General features: G+C 36.8%; 1 protein-coding gene across 2 annotated transcripts in view; it reads left to right on the forward strand.

Moving 5' to 3' along the window:
* TXNDC16 (thioredoxin domain containing 16) overlaps window positions 1-23,016 on the forward strand; it is a 67,426-nt gene that overhangs the window by 20,890 nt on the left and 23,520 nt on the right. Inside the window, exons 6-10 of one of the 2 annotated variants that reach the window (XM_016198114.2) lie at window positions 12,907-13,028; window positions 15,695-15,785; window positions 19,388-19,538; window positions 22,222-22,388; window positions 22,782-22,839. In XM_016198114.2, coding sequence (XP_016053600.2) covers window positions 12,907-13,028; window positions 15,695-15,785; window positions 19,388-19,538; window positions 22,222-22,388; window positions 22,782-22,839 — 589 coding nt within the window. The remainder of the gene's footprint in view (window positions 1-12,906; window positions 13,029-15,694; window positions 15,786-19,387; window positions 19,539-22,221; window positions 22,389-22,781; window positions 22,840-23,016) is intronic. The other variant, XM_016198117.2, reaches the window with a different exon arrangement.

Here is a 23,016-nt window from a genome sequence, read left to right on the forward strand (position 1 = left end):
TCCTTGTTAGCATTTGGCATTGTCAATTATTTTTAGCCATTCTAATAGGTGTACAGTGGTATCTTATTGTTTTAATTTGCAATTTTCCTGTGACATAATGATGTTGAACATATTTTTATGTGCATATCATCCATCTGTATGTTTTCTTAGGTGGGGTATCTGTTAAGGTCTTTTTGCCCATATTTTAATTGTTTATTTATTGATGAGTTTTAAGGTTTTTTTTAGTATTCTGGATATAAGCTCTTTATCAGATATATGTTTTGCAAGGTTTATTTTTGCAGCCTGTGGTTTGTTTTTTCATTCTCTTAACAGCATGTTCTGCAGAGCAGAAGTTTTAATAATAATGAAGTCTAACAACTTTTTTTTCATGGATTATGCTTTTGGTGTTGTATCTAAAAATTCATTGCCAAATTCAAGGTTACTAAAATTTTCTTCTGTGATATCTTCTAGAAGATTTATAGTTGTACGTTTTACATTTTGGCCTGTGATCCAGTTTCGAGTTAATTTTTGTGAGAGGTGTAAAGTCAGTGTCTGGATTTTTTTTTTTTTTTTTTGGTATGTGGATGCCCAGTTGTTTTAGCATCTTTTCTTCATTAAGTTGCTTTTCTCCTTTGTCAAAGATCAGACTCTATTTGTGTGGGTGTATTTCTTCTCTTAGTGTTTTTATGGTTTCAGTTTTACATTTAAATCTTTGATCTGTTTGGAATTTAACTTGGTGAATGGTACGGGGGATGGATTTAGGTGTATATTAGCCAAGTGACTACATAGTTGTCCCAGCACAACTGAGATTAATGAATCTCTTCACTATTCAAGATGCCATTTTTTACACTAAACCCTCATATATATTTGGGTCTATTTTTTAACTTTATGTTTCAATGATCTATTTGTATACTAGTACCATTGCTTTAATTATGGCGGCTTTATAATATAATATCTGAAAGGTCCAGGTCCCTTCATGCTTCTCTTCTAAGAATTGCTTGTTTGTTTTGTTTATAGGTAACATTAAAATTTAACTTGTCTAGTTTCTTCCCCTCCCTGACTAAATCCTACTGACATTAAATTTATAAATTATTTCAGGGACAGTTGACATCTTTAGAATGAATCTTCCTATCCCAGAACTCTATGTCTTTCTGTTTTCCAATTTCTTTTGTATCTGTTAGTAATATTTTAATGCTTTCTTCATATATGCCTGGACACTTAAATTTATTACAAGGTATTTAGTCACTTTTGTTTCTTAATGTGAGTTTTTTCTTTCCATTGTCTTCTAACACACACAGCTGTTTTTATGTAACATATAGATATATAATATATCTGAATTTACTGAATTTTGATTATTTAAAACAAGACAGGAAAAACAAACTAGTTAGATTATAGTAGTAATATTTGTATTGTAGAATGTATGAGAAATATGGAAAGCCATGAAAACCTCCCCTGAAATTCTTTACAATTTTATTACCTAGAGCTAAACAGTTATTTATTTTTGTTTATATCCTTGTTTTTCCCCAAAAAACTGTTATCTCACATTAAATGTATACATAAGGGATATATATATATATATATATGTGTATATATATATATATATATGTAATGTTATATAACATGTATAGCTCTATATAAAGTTTTTGTTTATTAGGCAATAGTTAAACAGGGAAGCCAAAATTTACTAGCATTTCCTGTATTTACAAAAATAGATCTGCCCTAGCTGGTTTGGCTTAGTGGCTAGAGCATTGGCCCTTGGACTAAAGGGTTTGATTGTTGGCCAGAGGACATACCTCAGTTGCAGGCTTGATCCCTGGCCCTTGTTGGGGTTGGGATGTGTGCAGGAGGCAATCAATCAATGTGGCTCTCTCCTATCAGTGTTTCTCTCTTCTACTCTCTCTGAAAAGCAATGGAAAAAATATCCTCAGGTGAAGATGAAAAAAATAGATTAACACATGTATTAAAATATATTAATTTCAACTACCATGTCAGTTATTATTTTTTTATACCTAAACTCACTACTTATCCTGATAATCAAGGAGAAGAAATATTTGAAGATAATGTTTGGATTGTGTTTATATTTTTCAAAATACTCGTATATGAACTGAAAGTTTACTTTTAGTATATTTATATTGCTTTACTTGGCTTGCCTTTTAAAAATATGTAACCCATGCTATTTTTTTCACAAAGCCATTTAAATTTGTTCTTTATGTAGAATGCTTTGATTGAGACCAGTGATCCATAATTGTACTTGAATTTTGCTGCTTTGTCAACAGGAAAGATCAAGGTTTAAGATAATTTCTTATTCTGAGAATATAGAAAATGCAATTGGGCAAAAATTAAATTAGTAAACTGATAACAGAGTAACAAGTATAAACTTAGGGTAATCTTTACACTGAATTTTTAAAGAATTATATATTTTTTGGATTGTTATGGCCAATGTTTTGCATTTTTTTGGTAGGATATTTAAAATATTTCTAAAATATCATTGATTAAAATGTACTGACTAACTCGCCTATTAAAATTTTCTCACATTGACTTTTCAGAATATAGTAAGTTAATAAATCAAGTATTTAGAGTATAACATAGTACCATGTATGTAAGAAAGGGGGTAAGTAAGTCCAAAACTTTGAAGGATCTCATATGTTTACCTACCTGCATAGATACTTGTAGAAACGCCAGGCCTCTGAATCAGAAATCAGACTACACAGCCAGTGGCCAGGGTATCACGGTAGTACTAGATCCCCATTCCCAGTTGTACACAGGGCAAAAGTGTGAGAGCCATATGCTCACACCAGTACTTACATTGAGCTTTGGAGAAAGTGAACTCAGAAATTACGAATCAGTAGGACCTGGCACATTTACTCTCCGGGAGATAGAGTGCTTATCTTTTCCTCTGGGATATAAACAAATCTTCTGTTGAGGCAGGAGAGGAAGGTCTGAACCCCTAAATATTATAAGCATTTGTCTCCAGGGAAGATAAGAAAGGTTTTATTACACTTTGGCTCCAGAGAAAAAGAGACCAATTTAGAATGTAAAGAGGAGCATATCTCCATCATTATGTGATGCCAGTTTCCATGTTCAGCAGGGTTAGATTGTATAGGAACACTGAGAAATCCAAGGAAGATCATCTTCTAATAGAGGCATGTAGAAATATGTATTTATGGTATATATGCTTCTGGCATACATATTTCAAGATTTCACAAGAAGCAGTATTGGTTTAGAGAAATGGAATGAGGAGGTTGGGATTGGGGAAGGAGTTGTACTGGTATACTCTTAACTTGTCAGCTATTTTAGTACCTTTTGTGGTTTGAACCATATAAAAGTGTTACCAATTTGCAAAATAAATGAAATTTAAATTAAAAATAAGAAGTTGGGTTTATAACTTAGAAGTTCTTAGCTCTGTTTTCTAAAATGTACATAGTCAAGCCCTAGCTGGTTTGGCTCAGTGGTTAGAACATCAGTCTGTGAACTGAAGGGTCCCGGGTTCGATTCCACCCATGGGCACATACCTCGGTTGCAGGCTTGATCCCCGGCCCTGGTCAGGGCACAAGTGGAAGGCAACCAATTGAAGTGTCTCTCTCACATCAATGTTTCTCTCTCCCTTCCACTCTCTCTGAAAAGCAATGGAAAAAATATCCTTGGGTGAGGCTTAAAAAAAATTAATAATAAAATAAAATGTACATAGTCAAAACTGTTGGAACTGAGTGGTTTGCTAGCTATGTGAGAAAAATTTTACAGTAACCACTAATCATTGTTGATTGAGAATACCATATGTCTAACCAGTCTGAGGCAAGTCAGCTAGAGGTGTAAGAGATTAAGTCACTATAATCTCAAATATGGATTTGAAGCTCATATGATATATAAGGTCAGAATTTCCTGAGGATTTGAGGCTCTTCATTCTTTATCTTCCATCGTGTGATCTGAGCACTTGATCTTTTCTGATTTCTACCTTTCCTCATTTGTAAATGTTGTAATTGCAGCCTGTGGGATTATTGTGAAGATCAAATAAGGTGATGCATGTGAAAATACATTGTAGGTTTTATCCGGTGCTCTACCAATGCTAGTTGCTTTTTTTCTGTATAAATGCAGAGTCTTATTTGCAATAAAAAAAAAAAGCAATCCAAATTCAGATGTCTACCTGTGGTTCTGGTCACACACAATACTGTCAAAAGTGAGTTCATGGGACTTCATACTATGATAGTTGCTAGGGACATTTGCCATGAGGTAGCAGTTGTAAAGAAAGGCTATTCTTCTAGTCATTGTTGACTCCTGAAAACCATCCAGTGATGTGAAAAGGAAAGATCATCTAGTACTGTAAGAAACAATGAAATCACATTAACGCTTCATTAAGATGTGATACTTGGTTTTCTTGTGACAATATTTTGTCAGAAAATGGAAGGTTTATTTCGCTTTAAATTAACATACTACTCATAATAATATGAACTTCAAATATTATAGGAATTAGTAACTATTATATTTCTGCTAACATTTTATTCCTTAACACATTATTACTGAGCCTGGGTATTGAGTCTTTAGGGGAGGTTACTTATACAACCTCTGAGCAAAGCTACTTTTAGAGGTGTCCTCTAAAACTAAACTGTGCTCATGCTGGTACTTCCTTAATAGTTTTCGAGCTGTTATCAAGTGGGTTCCTGTTTGATAGTGAGATACTTTTTACTGGGAAATTATAACAAAAAAAATCACTTGTCTTGGATTTAAATTCCACACAGCTCTATGTTAATTGGTGGTAATAGTTATAGCTCCAAACTCTGCCATTTTTAAAAAGTCCTTCTACCAATGCATAGCACCATGAATGATATACTTAGGTGCTCAAAATAATATTGGGTTGGTAATGAATGAGTTTGGAAGCTTCACTCTTTTGTTGTTAGAAATGGGAAGAGCAGAGGCCTGGCCCATGTTGCTCAGTTGGTTAAGCATTGTCCCATGTACCCAGAGGTCGCTGGTTCAAGTCCCAGTCAGGGCACATGCCCAGGTTTTGGGTTTGATTCCCAGTAGGGGTTGTGCAGGAGGTAGCCAATTAATATTTTTCTTTCTCTCTCCTTCTCCCTTCCTTTCTCTCTAAAATCAATAAAAAACATATTAAAAAAAAAAGATATGGGAGGAGCAGAAATCATCTTGTGTTTATAAACCCATAAGATTGTTTATAAGAAGTAAGCGAGTAGGAGAATGTATATATGTATGACAAAAAGACAAAGACCGATGTTTGTGAACTTTGTTATTACTTGTTCTCTTAATTCACATTACAGAGGTAGCTTCTAACTGTTTGTTTTTTCAATTGTATTAATTTAGAAAATGCTTAATAAAATACTTTGGGATATTTCATTTTATACATGGATCTGGCCAGTCACAATATAATTAATTTAGATAAAAGTAATTTGTCTTTCTCTCTCTCTGTGACTGCTCCCCTTTTCTTTTCTTTTCTCTTTTCTTTTCTTTTCTTTTCTTTTCTTTTCTTTTCTTTTCTTTTCTTTTCTTTTCTTTTCTTTTCTTTTCTTTTCTTTCTTTTCCTTTTCCTTTCTTTCTTTTCCTTTTCCTTTCTTTTCCTTTCCTTTTCTTTTCCTTTTCTTTTCTCTTCTTTTCTCTTCTTTTCTCTTCTTTTCTCCTCTTTTTCTCCTCTCCTCTCCTCTCCTCTCCTCTCCTCTCCTCTCCTCTCCTCTCCTCTCCTCTCCTCTCCTCTCCTCTCCTCTCCTCTCCTCTCCTCTCCTCTCCTCTCCTCTCCTCTCCTCTCCTCTCCTCTCCCCTCCTCTCCCCTCCCCTCCCCTCCCCTCCCCTCCCCTCCCCTCCCCTCCCCTCCCCTCCCCTCCCCTCCCCTCCCCTCCCCTCCCCCCCTCCCCCCCTCCCCTCCCCTCCCCTCCCCTCCCCTCCCCTCCCCTCCCCTCCCCTCCCCTCCCCTCTCCTTTCCCCTCCCCTCCCTTCCCCTCCCCTCCCTTCCTCCCTCCCTTTTCCCTCCCTTTTCCCTCCCTTTTCCTCTCCTCTCCCCTCCTCTCCTCTCCCCTCCTCTCCTCTCCCCTCCTCTCCCCTCCCCTCCCCCCTCCTCCCCTCCTCCCCTCCTCCCCTCCTCCCCTCCTCCCCTCCTCCCCTCCTCCCCTCCTCCCCTCCTCCCCTCCCCCCCTCCTCCCCTCCTCCCCCTCCTCCCCTCCCCTTTTCTTTTCTTTTCTTTTCTTTTCTTTTCTTTTCTTTTCTTTTCTTTTCTTTTCTTTTCTTTTCTTTTCTTTTCTTTTCTTTTCGCCTAGGAATTTTGCTATGGCAAATAGAAAAGAACATTTCCTTTTACTTGTTTTTTTAAAAAATTGAATAATAGAATATAATATAAAAGTGGTCTTTTTATTCTGAAAAAAGGCTAAGCAGCCCGCTACTCTAAAAGCAGGGTCTGGTAGACTCTTTATTTCCTTTTTCCCCCTGACACCTACTCAATTCTTATGTATCTAGTGGTTGTGATAGAGTCTCAGGAAAAGCATGCCAGGGAAAAAGAAGGCCTTTCTGGGGCAGGAATAGCTCCCGGGTCAGAGCAGCCCCAGGCTTTTTTACTGCATCATTGAAGCAAGAAAATCCCAAGACAGACTTTCCCTTTAACTCTGTCAGTATTTCTCCTGTTTGCACAGGCTTGTGGAATGGATCCTAGAGATCCCTAGGGTGTGCCCATGTTCTAGAAGTTAACTTAAAAAAATAAAGTTAGAAAGCCATTGGGAAAAATCAGAGGTCATTAGGTTATGAATATCATTAGTTTGGGTTATTATTACCTCATGGCTAATGACCACTTAATGAGCTTTGGGACATTAGGCAAGGTAACTCCTCTAAAGCCCCATGGCCTTATCTGTAAAGTGGAGTTAATGGTAGTACTGATCTCAGATGGTTACCTTGAAAATGAAACAAAACACAATGCATTGCTGAGCGTTCTTAGTTATAAACCCCGGAATCTGGGTCTGACTGGCTTAAGCAGAAAAGGATTTGGAGTGGATATAGAAAATCTCAGACTCGCTAGAAGAGCTGGACAACTGGACTCAGTTTGTATGGCTCTGAATCACAGTCAAGATCATGACACAGAACTAGTGTGGAGGGGAGTGCCGCATTACTGCTGAGTGTTGGGTGCCCGGTGGGCATCTCCTGTTCTGGGGCTGTCATCAGCACTGTTCTCAGCTGCCTTTGAAGCTGACTGTTGCTGCTACTGCTTCTTGAAATACTTCTGCACTGTCCCACTTCTTTATATCGCTAGCTTCTCATCCAGAATGTCAGGCAAGCGATTCTGGGTCATATAGTGATGCCTTGCAGCAGGGACCTGGGGAAAGAAGTTTACCGTAATACTAGCTTTTCTGAGGGGACTTGGCCCTTTTATGAGGAGACCTCTGTTCATCATGAAGGACTTAGAAAACTGGGAATTCCCAAAGCAAAAGAGAGGAATTCAGAGCTGGGCAGTCCCAAAACTGATTAACTGCCGCTACTTATAAAATGCTTAATACTATGCCTGACATGCAGCAACTGTCCCCCAAATGTTGGCTTTTATTAATTTATATTTGCCAGTCCTTATTTGAGAAAAAGGTTAGGGAGATTTCTACTCTCAGATCTGATTTTCAAAGTACGTAGATTAGAGCAATAGAGGTTAAAGGGTGGATATAATTTCTAAGGCTAGAATTTACACGAAAGTCCAATTACGTTTACTAGATGGTATCTCCCAACTGTTTTGGAGTAACTTAAGAGAAATTCTAGGCTTGTTAGCCAAAATGTATAAGCCCCTTAAAGCCCAGATTGCCACCAAGACTCCATTGCCACTCATTAGTTGCCTCCCTTTTCTTTCCACCTGTTTTCCCGTTTATAAGAATGGTCAGTAATACGTAGTTTAAAAGTGCTGGCCTTAGTGTCAGAAGGCCTGGATTTGAATCTCAGCTCTACCAGTGACTATACCAGTATGATCTGGAGCAGATAATTTAATCCCTCAGACTGTTCCCTGTGTGTGTTGAAAAAGAATATTCCAGGAATATCATTGTGGATTTAAATGAAAACGTGAAAATATCGAGCACAGAGTACTGCTTTGTAAGTACTTCTTTTACAAAACAAAACATGAGCCCTGGGAATTGTAGAAGATCAAGTTTTATGTTTCTTTTAAAAGTTGGAAAAAATCTGTAATAAAAAGTCAATATTTAAGCCAGTGTAATTTAGGGCAGTGGTTTCAGGGTGTCCATGAAACCACAATACTTTTACAATAATACTAAGACATTATTTACCTTTTTTAACTTTCATTCTTTTATAAGTGCAATTTCCAGAGGCTATGTGATATGTTGTGTGATAGCAAAATAGACAATGCAGGAGCAGATATAAGAATCCAGCTGTCTTTTATTTAGTTCAATATTAAGGAGACTTGCAAAATGTAAAACAGTGACACTCTTTTTTACTAAGTTTATCTTTTGTTTTGGAAAACTGTTTTTGAAAATAAGAAAGTATTATTTATATTAATATGCTGTGGTGTTATTATTTTTAAAAGAATTAATAAATATTTTTAAATTCCTGCTTTAATTTTTATTTTGGCAATTATTGGTAGAGGTAACCTACATAAACAAAAGCTATTTGAGGAGCTCAATAATTTTTAGTGCTATAAAGGTATCTTGAGACCAAAGAATTTAAGAACTGCAGTAATGGCAGAAAATGCCATGCTTTCTGTAAGAGGAAAACCATGCTTGACTAATATGTTGAAGTTGAGTAAACCTTTTCTTATTTAAGTATGTGGACTTGAAACAACTTTTTAAAAATTTATCTTTATTGTTGAAAGTATTACAGATGTCCCGCTTTTCCTCCCATTGTTCCCCTCCACCCTGTACCCTCCCCCCAGGCCTTCACCCCACTGTCTGTGTCCATAGGTTATGCATATACGCATATAAATTCTTATGTTAATCTCTCCCCGCCCACCCACCCCCCGCCTTCCCTCTGAGATTCATCAGTCCGTTTCATTCTTCTATAGCTCTGGATCTATTTTGTTCATCAGTTTATTTTGTTCATTAGTTTCCACATAGTGAATAAGATCATGTGACACTTGACTTGCTCTGACTGGCTTATTTTGCTTAGCATAATACTCTCCAGGTCCCACCATGCTGCCTCAAAGGGCAAGGATTCCTTCGTTTTTATAGCTGCATGGTATTCCATTGTGTAAATGTCTGAGAAGATGCTTGATATGATTTCAGTCTTCTTGAACTTGTAGAGACTTGTTTTGTATCCTAACATGTGGTCTGTCTTTGAGAATGTCCTATGTGCTTTTGAGGAGAATGCTTATTCCGCAGCTTTGGAGTGGAATGTTCTGTAAATGTCAATTAAACCCATCTGATCTAGTGTGTCATTTAGAGTCACTGTTTCCTTGTTGATTTTTTTGTCTGCAAGATCTATCCAGTAAAGTCATTGGGGTGTTAAAGTCCCCTACGGTGACTGTATTGCTATTGATCTCTCCTTTAAAGTCCTCCAGAAGTTTTGTTTTCCCCCCCCAGCCTGTGTGAGTCTTTTGTTCTGAGGTGGGTCTCCTGTAGACACTATATATTTGGATCTTGTTTTTTGATCCATTCAGCTACCCTATCTGTTTTTGTGTGTGTGTTTTTTTAAAAAATATATCTTTATTGATTTCAGAGAGAGGAAAGGAGAGGGAGAGAGAGAGAGAAACATCAATGATGAGAGAGTCATTGATCAAGCCTACAACCCGGGCATGCGCCCTGACCAGGAATCGAACCCTGATCGCCTGGATCCTAGGTCGACACTTAACCGCTGAGCCACGCCTGGCCGGGCTACCCTATCTGTTTTGATTGGAACATTTAATCCAGTTAAATTTAAGGTTATTATTGATAGGTGCTTATGGAATGCCATTTTATTTCTTTATGCCTATGTTTCTCATTCTGTTTCAACTTAACATTTCTTGCAATGCTGGTTTGGTGGTGATAAACTCCTTTAGCCTTTTTTTCTGTCTGGAAAGCTCTTTATTTCACCATCTATTTTGAATGATAGCCTTGCTGGATAGAGTGGTCTTGGTTTCAGATCCTTGTTTTGCATTACCTTGAATACTTCATGCCATTCCCTTATGGCCTGTAGAGTTTTTTATTAGAAATCAGCTGACAGCCTTATAGGAGCTCCTTTGTAGGTAACAGATTGCTTTTTTCTTGCTGCCTTTAAGATTCTCTCTTTGTCTTGAATTTTGGCATTTTAATTATGATGCGTCTGGGCATGGGCCTCTTTGGGTTCTTCTTGCTTGGCATTCTCTGTGCCTGCTGAACTTGAGTGACGTTTTCCTTGACCAGGTTAGGGAAGTTTTCTGCCATTATTTCTTCAAACAGGTTCTCTAGTCCTTGCTTACTTTCTACCTCTTCTGGAACTCCTATGATGTGAATATTGTTACCTTTCATGTTGTCCCACAGCTCCCTTAAACTATCCTCCTGTTTTTAAGTTGTTTTTTCTTTTTGGTTTTCTGATTGACTTATTTTTTCTACCCTGTCTTCTAATTTGCTGATCTGATCCTCAGCTTCCCCTAACCTGCTATTCATTCCTTCCAATTTTTTTATTTTTTATTTCTACTATGTCATTCTTAATTTCCTTCATAGTTTCTATATCTTTTTTCATGCTGTTGAGCATCCTTATGACCAGTATTCTGAACTCTGTATCTGATAGATTACTTATCTCCATTTTATTTAGCTCTTCTTGTGGAGAATTCTTTTGTTCTTTCATTTGGGGCTTGTTTTTTTGTCTCCCCATTTTGGCTACCTGTTTGGATTTGTTTCTATGTATTAGGTAAATCTGCTAGGACTCCCAGTCTTTTTGGTGGTTACTGGTGCAGACCAATGTCAGATGCTGTTTGTGACTTGCCTTGAGTACCCTGTTTGAAGTTTTCCACACTCCACAGCTTCTGGTTTACTCTGCTGGGGCTGGGTGTGTTTGGACAAGACCAAGATATGCACCAAGATCTGCTTTTCCAAGCCCTGGGTCCAGAAGCAAATCAGGTAAAGACTCAAAGCAGCCAGAGGCTATTATTCAATCTCTTAACGAGCCTCTGGCTGTAGAAACTCCACAGGGTGTGGCAGCTGATTTTTATCAGTCTCTTAAAAATCCTCAGGCTGTAGAAACTCCATGCGGTGGGGCCAGAGGTTTCCCAGAAGGGTGGGGCAATTGCTTTTCCCTCCCAGGCAAAAGCTGCTGAGTAGGCATATGTTTGCCTGAGAAAGATGTCCTCTGCCATATGGGAGAATGACTCAGCACTGGGGTCCAGATTAGTGCCCTCTAAGATCTGTTCCCCCAGCCAGCCCCCCTAGATTCTCCTCATACTGTTCTAGTCCACTCTGCCTTCCCTCTGTCAGAGCCCAAGGTGAGTTTGGCCTTTAAAGGGCCAAACTTTGTGTGTTGGCTATTTAAGAGGGTGCTTGCATTTCCAGCCATCTCTACCTGGCAGACAGAAACTCTGCTGCTTTTCACAGCCAGATATTATATAGGCACCTTTCTCAGTTCTGGTGCTCTGGACTGGGAAGCCCAGCCTGGGATTTAGACCCCAAAGTCCTCAGTGGGAACCCCCCACAGCTGAGATATCCCTCCCGACCTTCAGCTGCTGCCTGTGGGAGCCCAGCCAGCCATCTCATATCCGCACTTCCTACCAGCCTCTATGTGGTTTCCACTTTTCATCCTTGCTTCTGAGGGTGCTCTCCAGCTAGTCTTCCGTTGATTATTCATGATGATTTTACTATATTTTAGTTGTAATTCCAGTTTGGTCTCAGGAGAGTGTCAGTGTAGCCTCTACTCAGTCTGCCTTCATTTCGGATCTCTCAGGAACAACTTTTGGAAATCCTTAAAGTTTGCCTAACAAACACACACACACACACACACATGCACACACGTACATTAAGTGAAATGAGTTGTTAGAGAGTTCATATGGAAGTAGAAAATTAATAGAGAAGATTGTTTTGGATGAAGAAATATGATTAATTAGTCTGATTTACACATTGAAAAGATGATTTGGAAGAATTACGGTCAAGTGGAGAGGTCACTGAACTAGGAGTGAGAAGACCTGTTTCATGTTCTGTGTCTGGCTCCTTGATTCAGTAAATGTTTTCGAGTAAGTAAGCTTTGCAGTGTTTTGAACTTGCATTTCTTCACATGAAGAATGGGAATAAGTAATTTCTACCCTACCTTTTCTTTTATTCATTCAACAAATATTTATTGATTACTTATGGTGTCCTATGCTCTATTCTAAGTTATTACAGAAATAGTGATAAAATACGCAAGGTCCCTGTCTCAGGAAGCTAACAGTTTAATGTGAGAGGAAGGGATAAACAAGTAAATATATAAGTATTTATAAATTATGAGAAGTACTAGGAAGGAATCAAATAGTGTGAAGTGAATAGGAAAGTGCTACAGACCTCCTTACACAGGACCAACAGAGAAGGCTTCTCAAAGACCAGAGTTATGAGAAGGAGCAGAGGGATTAGCATTCAGTAAAGAGAATTGTGTGTGCAAAGGCCCTGAGGTGTGCCTAAAGTATGCTAGACATGAATGGTAGAACAAAACAAGGTGGGAGAAGTTGGCAAGGCTTAGGTCGAGCAGGACCATATAGGCATGGAAGGAAGGCTGCATTTTGGATGTGTGATGGGCTCAAATGTATTGAATTGAGAGGACTAACTATAAGGGATTATTTGGCCAGACTAGGATGCTAGTGAGTACAGTGTAAATTCATTGAGGTGGCTGTGAAGGAGAAGGAGCACCATTTCTCACTCTGTCCCTGGTCAATATTATCAGGGACAGACTAATGACTTAGAGTAATTTCAGTTTAATATTAAAATGCTTAGGCTTTGACCAGATATTTTTATTAGGTTCTTTAATTTACTCAACAAATATATATTAAATAACTAAGTTAATATCAGATTTTTCTAGTAATTAAATCTCTCTTTATTTTAGTGCCCTTCTTTTTAACGAAGTAAAATATATTACCACCCTGGAAGACCTTCAGAATATAGAAAATGCTCTGAAAGGAAAAGCAAACATTGCATTTTCGTATGTAAGAGCCATTGGAACACCAGGTATTTATTAACTTTAATCTTATCTATGCATCTGTACTTGTGTGCATATATTGAAGAACTTAAAATAGTGTATTTTCACCACAATCTTAATATTTTAGAATAAACTTAAAGCATCTTTACTATTATGTTTTCTGTTTTTAATCAGGCAGCATAGTATAGTGGTTGAATAAGAACTCTGCAGCCAGACTGCCTAGGTTAGACTTCCTGCTCCATCAATTACTTATAGTATGACGCTGGACAACTTACTTAACCTGTTTCCTAATCACTAAGGTGGTGAAAAAATTGTGCCTACCTCTTAGTGCTATTGGGAGGACCAAATGAGTTTGAATAATTAAAATAGTTTCTGGCGTATAATAGGTGTTCTGTGTTAATTGTTACTATTTTTATTTGCTTACAGTCCTCATGGTACCTGGCAGAGTAGTTTATAGTATTCAGTAAATGTTGACTGACAGACTTTCTTTTTAAATATTTTGATACTTGCTGTTTATGACATATTTTTCTTGATTTTTTAAAACTCTAACTTTGACAATCAATTTGTAAGTACAGAATGGGCAGAGTATTTGATTTAATATGGATTGTGTTTTAGCCAGATGGGCAGGGGAGTGATTATAAAGATTTACTCTGGAATTTAAGCAGGGTTATGAGGGAAGAAAGGACCTGAGCGGGGGTGCGACTGACAGTGAAAAGTGGTAAGATTTTAGGTCCTGGAGTGTTAGAGTGATGTGCTAGGCTGTGTGACCTAGCCAGATGGAGATATGGGGATTGGGCGGGGGTGGATGCTAGACATTGAGATTATGGAGGAGTTTGCAATAATTGCTAATTAAAGGCCTGCAGTGGGAACATAACAGTGAGTGGTTAAGGTAGCGTTGAAGAAAGATCATTGGAGTCTATAGAGAAGGACAAGGATTTTGAAAGGATCATCTATGGGAATAATAAAATCACCAAGGATTGTGACAGGAGTAGTATTAGAGAGAGTGACTGTGTGATGAGGGGGAGTGACCCTGGCTGGGGTGGTAGATAACTCCAACAGGAAAGAGTGTTGAGTGGAATAATCTGATGATAGGCGATATAAGTGGTAGAAGATTAGGTGGTGGAGGGGAAGGTAACTGCCTGGAAAAGACAGTGAGGAGAAAAGGGAAAATAAAATATGAAAAGGAGGAAATCTTCAAAGAAGCACTTGAAGAAAATTTCCCAGAACTGCAGGTTTCAAGCTTCCAAATAGAAAGAGCCCATTGAATCCCAGCATAGTGGATGAATGTAGAGCCACACCAAAGCATCTCATTTTGAAATTTCAGAATTTTGGAACAAAAATTCTCAAATCTTCCAGAAAGAAAAAGTAAGTTTGCAGTAAAAGGGTCAAGAATCAGAATGACAGTGGACTTCTCAGTGGCAGCCCTGAAAAATGAAGAAAATGCAACGGGGCTTTCAAAATTCTCAGAAGTGACTTGAACCTTGAATTCTATAAGCAGACAACTGCAGTTAGTTATGAAAGTAGAATAAAGACATTTTCAGAAGTGCAAGCTGGCAGAAATGTGTATTCCATATATCCTCTCATAGGAAGTGCTAGAGAATGGGAGCAAGGGGGCAAATTAGTCAAGAAGCTATGGGTAACAGGTCAGCAGACCTAATACAAGAGAGAGAATGAGATCCCCAAAATGTCGATGAAGTGAATTCATCAGGAGGAGATTTGCACAGCAGGTCAAGTAGCAATAGTCCATATTGGACACGTTTCTGCAGAAAAGCCTCCAAGAACAGGGAATAGATAGTATACCTGATATATTTGAATTATTAAGAGGGTTAGACAATGATGCAAAAATTTAGGAATAAACTAGTAAGAAATCTATACAAAAATAAAAAAAGAACAGTATAACTATGGTGAAAAAAAGTTGTTCAAAAGAGGAAAAGTACTCATTTTGTACTGTATGGCTCATTTGTAAATAGTAATTACTGACTCATAACAATGTAAATGTGGACTATTAATTTAATAAAAATTAGAACTATATTGGGAAAATTGAGGGGATAGAAATGTGTACATTTGTGGAGTGGGGATTTGGAGAAGAGAGCTAAAATTTATCATCTTCCACTGTGGAAAATCAGTAGATAATACCAACACTTACAAAAAATTAGGAAATCAGAGTATGAGAATGTAATTTAGAGACTTGGAGGTAAATACCCAAAGAAGTAAAAGAGTTGAAAGTAGTTATCTCTTGGAAATTGGAAATGGGGTGGAAGATAAACTCTTTTTTTCCTTAACGTGCCTGTAGAATGATTTGTCTCTAAACAATATTCAAGAACAAGTTCCATTAAAAAAAAAAAGCCAGAAACAACACACAGATACATACATATATAAATTATAACATACAAAAGTTACATGGTGGACTCATACTCTCTTGTCTGCTGCTAGGAAGAAGCTATTACAGATTTTTCATATGTTATATTCTCAAATATAACTCATTTTATACTCCTTAATTCTTCTCTTACCTTGAATGGAATGACTTTTCATAACTTCTCTAACAGTCTGCATTTTCCCAACTGGCATCCCTACAAAGGATTTTTCTTTAAATATAATAGAGCATAAAAAGGTGTAGGGCAGTCTAGAGAATAGAAGTTTACGTGGAGTCACACAAACTAACTCCTGTCTCCCAACTCTCTTATCTCTTCTTCAGAGCACAGGGCAGTGATGGAAACTGCTTTTGTGTATGGGACCACATACCAGTTTGTATTAACCACAGAAATTGCCCTTTTGGAAAGTATTGGGTATGTATAAGAGATATATGTCAACAGTTTTAAGTTTACTTATTCCACATTAGTTATGTATCATTTCCATTATGTTCTCACAGTGTGGACTTGTCCAAGAGGAACTGTAAGCAGATGGGAACATATAAATGAAACCTGAAATCCCTTCTTACTCTCATCTGCTGTACTACGAAAATGAATGTAAATATGCAGAAGTGATGTTAGACTAAGGTGAATGAAGACAATATGGATAAGCCACAAGATGTGATGCTATGAGTAGCCAAGTGTATTTTAGGAATAGACCTCCCACAGTGATGAAATAGGTGATAAAATAAGAGCTTTCATAATTAAGCTCCAGAAGTTCTTTCTGAGTGTTCTGTAAGTTACTTTGTTGTAATCTCAAATATATTTAAGTACAGTTTTTGAATGGAATGTTTTAGATGTTTTTTTTTTTGTCTAGCTTACAGTTTAGGTAGAGGACTTCTTTTGACAGTTGTCTGGGCAACATAGGGTTAAAGTTTTTCTTTACTTTAGTATTTAGGGACACAAGGAATTAACCAGTTTATTTTAAAGACTTTAAGTTTGGCTTTAAAATGCTCTTCAGGAAAATTAATCTAAGGCAAAGCCAAATGGTGATCATGTGACTTTTTTATACCATGAAAGTTTTTAATGAGTCTTCTGGCCAATCTCTTAGAAAATAGTGATTATTTGATATACCACACATAATTAATTAAATTCCAGACATTTTACAATCTAAGTTTAGAGGTTAGTGCATAGAAAACTGATAAAGTTAAATTTTTTGGGTGGGGTTGGGGGGGTGGATTGGCAGAAAATAAAGCTCCTATAAAGAGAAGTTATGTTTTTATTGCTCTGTATGACAGCCAGTATTCCTTTTCCATTAGTCTCTTCCTGTTGAACTGTCATTCTGCTGGTTCCCTCATTAATAAGTTAAATAAAACTTTGATGTGTGTCTACTGTTCATATAAGAATTAAGGTTTTTAACATTTGAAAGTTATGCTAACAGTACCATAAAGCTCTACTGTAAGTAGTCACTGATTCTCAAGGTACAATAGCAGTCATTTAGCCAGCTACTTTGCTACACCCAACTGCCAGTTTCCCATCCTGGAATAGGGGAAGCCTTGTTATCTACCCCATGGTGATTTTGTGGAAGCCCCACAGTTTCTCTTTGGGTTAGTTCTTTGTACTTTCTCTTGTGTTACCAGCTTGTTATTCAGATAATGAGTAGTTGCAAATAACGTTGACATGCTTAAAACACAAGAGGTGGTTATTTATTGGGAGGGTATATGTAGGTCCTATCATTTACTTTACAAATCCTGTTGAGCAAGATAGACTATATCTATTTTTTTATTCTGACCGGTGACTAAACATAGTAATTTCTGGAAGGGTATTTGCTTTTCTCCACTATTAAAATGGGAATTAAAAAAATGTTCAGTTATCCCATTTTTTGTGTACTTTTGAGTATATGATATATGGGATATTTGAATTCTCATTTATTCATGGATAACGAGATGGTGAGAAGTCATACCTGGACCTGCTGTGACAGGGAAGGACTGTGGATTGAATACAGTGGTCCTGTGACACCACTTCTAGATGAAGTAGTTGACTATAAAGTTGGCTATAACTTTGGATTGTCTCCAAATTGGGGAGAGGCCAATGCCTTTTTTCTTTCATGTGTTCATTCTTTCATTTAACAAATATTTATTGAATATTTTCTGTGTGCTAGGCACTGTTCCAGTTGCTATGGTTTTAACAGTGGATAAGACTAGTATATTAATTGTTATATAATGTTGGGCCTTAGTATGCTTGAAATTAAATGTTGGTTAAGAAAGGTGTATATTGACAGGTACTAAAAGAGGTAGCATGCTGTAGAGACACCAGGACTTCCTGCTGCCTCTCTAGATTCCCTTCTTAAAGAATCTGTGTATATAGGCCGAGAAGGGTGTTACCCTCGCCCCATACATATCACATTCTGCTAAGTGAGAGGCAGCCACCTGACCTAGGGCCAAAAAATCCATTAGTTTACCTGAGCAAATGAGATACCCTCTCCCAGAAACTTAGAATTGGGCATAGAAAAGCAATTATACAGTGTTGTGGCTCTCTTGCTCACAGGAATATTTTTCCCATGTAGAAGTAAAGCAGAGAGCATTGTCCTTATAGAGAGCTGGGAGCTGAAGAGTATTAATGGCAAAATGAAGGTCTCGGAGCTCTTGCTGTTCTGATCTCTATATTTACTCTCTGTTACTTTATTTTTCCTTGTATTCTCTGAAATGCTCTTCTAAACTTCCAATAAGTGTTTCTCCCCCAACCCCCTTTTTGGTTTATGTTATCTATAACCAAATGGCCCCTGATTAAGTAAACTATCCAGCATTATTATTGCAGAGATTATGATACAAGTTCCAGCCTCAGCTAGGTCCTCCTGCTCTCAACACTTTCCTTTCAATATGTGACTATTTAGGGTCCCCCTCAAAAACCTATGTACTTTGTGCCTTGGATATACTGTTTCTTTTGTCTGAAATATCCATTTGTTTTATCTTCTTGGAGAAGTCTTTCTCTCCCTTGCTGTTTTTAATCTCTGTGATGATCTTCCTGAACCCTTTCTTTCCCCTTCCCAAATTGAGGCAGAATTAAATATTTCTTTGTTTCTCATAGCACTTTGTATATTAAAGCACTAATAAACTGCACTGTAATTGTTTTACTAAATAAACCTCCTTCAGTCTAAGCCCCTCATGGATTTGAATTGACTTATTCATCATAGTCTTTTGTATTTTAGTCCAGGTCCCAGTATACTGTAGGTATTAAGTAAATCTTTGATCATTTCTTTAATCATTGAATCTATTAGAAATGGCTTTATAATTAAATTTGAAATCAGTGAACTTTGGAGCTCAATTTAAGCATGTCTCAAGAGATAAAATTACATTTAAAAAATAAAAATTTTCAGTATTTTGCCAAACCCTGCTAATGCCATGTGGAAATTTTTTAAAATGCTATTTTAATTTTGGCAAATCTTACTCAACCACTATAAGTTTATCTTTGAATTCTCATATTGAAGGGAATGCCAAAAATCAAATTATAAGCCATATTTTCTGAGTTTTATAATATTTCAGATACAAACTCACTAACTCCCACAAAGCATCACATGGTTTCTATCTTAAGGCATGTGTTGGCTGAAGTTTATTCAAAACAGATTTGGATTTAAATTAAACCTAGAAAATTTGTGTTAGAAAGCTTTATTTAGCATATCTCTAGAAAAGAAACTATATTTGAAGATAATCTTATTGTTCTCAAGGTGATAGCCTTTTATTTTTTTTAAAAATTATGTAGACCTGCTTATAACCTAATTTAGAAGCTATCATATGAAAGAATTCGGGGAAAAAAATTGCTTATGCAACTAATGCGGTTTGTTAAAAGCATTTGGTTAATCTTCTTTACTATTCTATATCTTTAGCTTAGTTCCATTTTATTTTAATGTTATACTCTTAGGCTTTTACAAAAACATTAATTCAAAAGCATGAGACTTAAGGAGATTTGTTATGTCTTTCTGGATGCTGGAAGGATCACACAGTGAACTTCAAGTGAGCCTGTCCCTGATTTTTAACTTACAGCATAGAGGATATAGAACGTGCACATCTCTACTTTCTTCATTGCAAACTGGTCCTGGACTTGACGCAGCAGTGTCGAAGAACACTAATGGGACAGACATTGACTACACTGAACATTTATCGGTTTATTAAGACAATGGAAGCACCTCTGCTGGTATGTCTCTTATTTTAATATATTAGGTAACTCATACATTAAATCTATTGCTTTGATTCACAGGTATGCATTTTACTTAGATGAGCTAAATCCTTCCCCTTTTTCTTGGACATACATATTTTGAATTTAGGGGAATTTAGGGAGTATTTCCGTATTAAAGGTAGAAGAGATGGTAGACTGTTCATAAAATGGTCATTTTATGCCTTGGAGTATTGTTGCATTGAAACACAAATACAGCCTTGTGTATTGGAAATAGTCTCTGGTAGTTATAATGCACTGTGACCACTCTGAGATCACAAAGACCACATCTGGTCAAGAAAAGACCTCTTGTGAATATTTTGATCACTGTTTTAAAAGTTGGTAAATACTGGAAGTGTACCATTTCTGGTGTTCCTCTTAGTATTAGCCTGGAAGAATGTTGTAGAGACTCAGTAGGTGTTGGTGATTAGCAGACTTTTCTCTCTGAAAGTTTGCAGGTTTTTCCTGAGCTTGTGTAAAACCTTCAGTAGGCCCTTTCACTCAGCATGTCCTTTTTAAATAAAAATGGTGTATGTGTATTATAAATAATTCAAACAGTACAGCAAGGTATAAAGAAAAAAAAAATTAAAGCCACCTAATTCCATCACTCAGAAATGATCTGTTAGGTGACCATCACACCAGTCGTCTCTGCTCCCAAAAAGGCACTCACAGATAGAGTGGTGAATAGATTGATGGATATATCATATTGCATATGCTACTTTATAGTGAGAAGTATTATATTTAATCTTATTTGAATTTAATAGAAGAAAAAGAAACTGATATGAAACTAGAGGGATTATGGAACTTTAGATAAATCATTAGGGGTTCTCCTAGGAAATATTGTCATACGTGTTGAAAATGATTCAGAAAAACATTAGGAAATTAAATCATTTTTTTAAAATGATGTTTTCACTTAAGATAGTATTGATTCACCCCTTATTGTGAAAGATGAGAAAATTAATTTCATACATTTATTTCCATCGCAGCTCCTCTTACCCTGTTGATTGTTAGGGTATTTTTACATATAACATTTTACATATATATATTTTATAATATATTATGTTCTGTAACCATAATTTCCACTTTTTAAAAAGCCTTGTTTCTACATTTAAATAGATTCAGAGCTCACCAGTCCCAATTGTACTGGCTTCATTCCTGAGTTTATTTTGAGTCAGTTTTGTTTAGTTTGATTTTGGCTTCAGTCAGTTTTTTTAAAAAGCAGTATATAAGCCTTTTTCCTTTCCCTTCACATGGAGGAGGAGCATTTATCTTATTTCCAAGGGAAGAATTACCCTGTGAATTTGTTTCGATCTCCCCTTTTAGCAGAGAGTCCAAAAGAGAGATCAGTTGACTGTACAGTTCGCCACTATTTCTCTCCAGCCTCATTTCCTTTTCTTCCTGTATTGAGATACCAAGAATTCTCAGGATTTTGTCCACTTACCAGTACTGTTTTTGCCCTTGGGGGCAGGATTAGGACTCATCCCAAGCATTACTAAAAATCTGTTTCTTCTTTGGCTACAACATTCTGACTTGAATCTGTGCCCCTTTCCTAAAATTTCTGCTCACGACTTTTCTCTTGCTGTTTTAAAAAACTATTTTTGTGTGTTTTCTTTAAGATAGGTAACAAGAAGGGAAATTCTCTGATCTTTTTTCACTTTGTTACACTTACCAGGAATTATGTAATTGCAGTTTTGAAATTAGTGCCTGGTTGGAGAGCCAAGCAGAGATTCTAAACCTTGGTGTCAGCCTAGAAAGGTTTGGCAGTCCAAGAAGTACAGAATAGTGGACTCAGGATTACTTCAGTTCCCCAAGGCAAGGGTCTTCCAGTCTTCTGCTGGAAGATAGAAGTCTGGCTGCGAGCATTCTGGGAACTGAGTGGGCTGGGGGCTGGGGAGCCTCTCAGTATTTGGTTACTTAATTCCCCTGCTTTTGGCATGATCTTCACACTCTCAGCTGTTCCCAAAGTCCGTGCAGAATTCTCCTGGTATGGGGGAGGGACAGGTGCCTATGCTCATGGAGTTGGGGAGGGGAATCCAGGGATCTAACTGCTTCTCCAAAGCTTTCACCTAGTCCTCCTTAGCTTTCCTTCATGGCTTAGAGCTTTGTTTTGTAGACTCAGTTATTCTGTTCTTCAGCATCCAAATTTTTGCTGTCTTTTCTCTTTTCATTTCTTCACGTATGTATATCTCTTCTAAAAATTTCTACTGCTGTAGTTTTTTTGGGATTTCTGGAGGAAATGAAATTAGATGTGTGCATTCAAGCTGCTGTCTTAACTCAGATGTTCCTCATTGTTCTGTAACATGGTATTATATGTTAAATTCTTATATGAAAGAATGTATTCCTTAATTATCTGTTCTGTTTCATTTGGAATCTCTCTTTTTCAGTACTGCACTGTTTTATTTATTGTTTTTTCTTTATACTATGCTTGTTATGGTTGTGATTTTATGTTTTACCTCTTGTAAAATTTGTTTAGTTTTATAATGCTTTAACTGGATAGGTACATTAGAAGCATTAAACTTAGAAATTATGAGACCATTTCTGGTATTGTTGGATTTATTTCAAAGACTTGTTCTTTTACTCAAGACTTTATTAATAAGAATTAGCAGAGTTTAAATCCAAACGTTGGAACATTATAATCACATTTTGGTCTTTTTTTTAAATGAAGACAGAAGTTGCTGAAGACCCTCAACAAGTTTCAACTGTTCATCTCCAACTAGGATTACCACTGGTTTTTATTGTTAGTCAACAAGCTACATATGAAGCTGATAGAAGATCTGCAGAATGGGTTGCTTGGCGTCTTCTGGGAAAAGCAGGAGTTCTACTCTTGTTAAGGTATCTTGAACATGAAATATACACTGTGTTTAGTAAAACACTAGCATTTTTCTCATATTTAAATGTGCTAATCTGTTCACTTATAAATAAACTCAAATTTGTAATAGATTCTGATAATTGTTAGAACAAGTTGCTAAGCTAAAGTCTACAACTATTAGCTTGATTAACATTTAGACTTTAAAATTAGACCTTAAAATGAAGATATAGATTAAGATAGAGACCAGAAAATCTGGTCTGTATTCATGTGTGAAATTTTTGACTCACGAAATTGTAATCTTTTTCGTAAATTTCTTTTTAGTATGAGAACTTACAGTTCTGTTTCAGATTGACATTCTGGATGACTATTATCCTTCAGATTAGCAACATAAAACATTTATTTCCATTTTGAAAAAGGGATTCTTTGGAAGTGGACATTCCTCAGCAAGCTAATGTGGTCTTCAAAAAAGAAGAGGTTAGTCATTTTGTGTATTGGACTACAATGTTTGCTTGTTTAAAGAAAGTTAATGCATGTGGCCCTAAAACAATATATACTTATAGAAAAATTCTGTAAATTGCCACTATTCAAACATAATTGCTGTTAACGTTTTGATGTGTTTTTTCCATTTGTTAGTTTGTCTCTTTTCCCATA

Source organism: Miniopterus natalensis, chromosome 1 (genome assembly GCF_054644295.1).
Source record: "Miniopterus natalensis isolate mMinNat1 chromosome 1, mMinNat1.hap1, whole genome shotgun sequence".
Taxonomy (NCBI): domain Eukaryota; kingdom Metazoa; phylum Chordata; class Mammalia; order Chiroptera; family Miniopteridae; genus Miniopterus; species Miniopterus natalensis.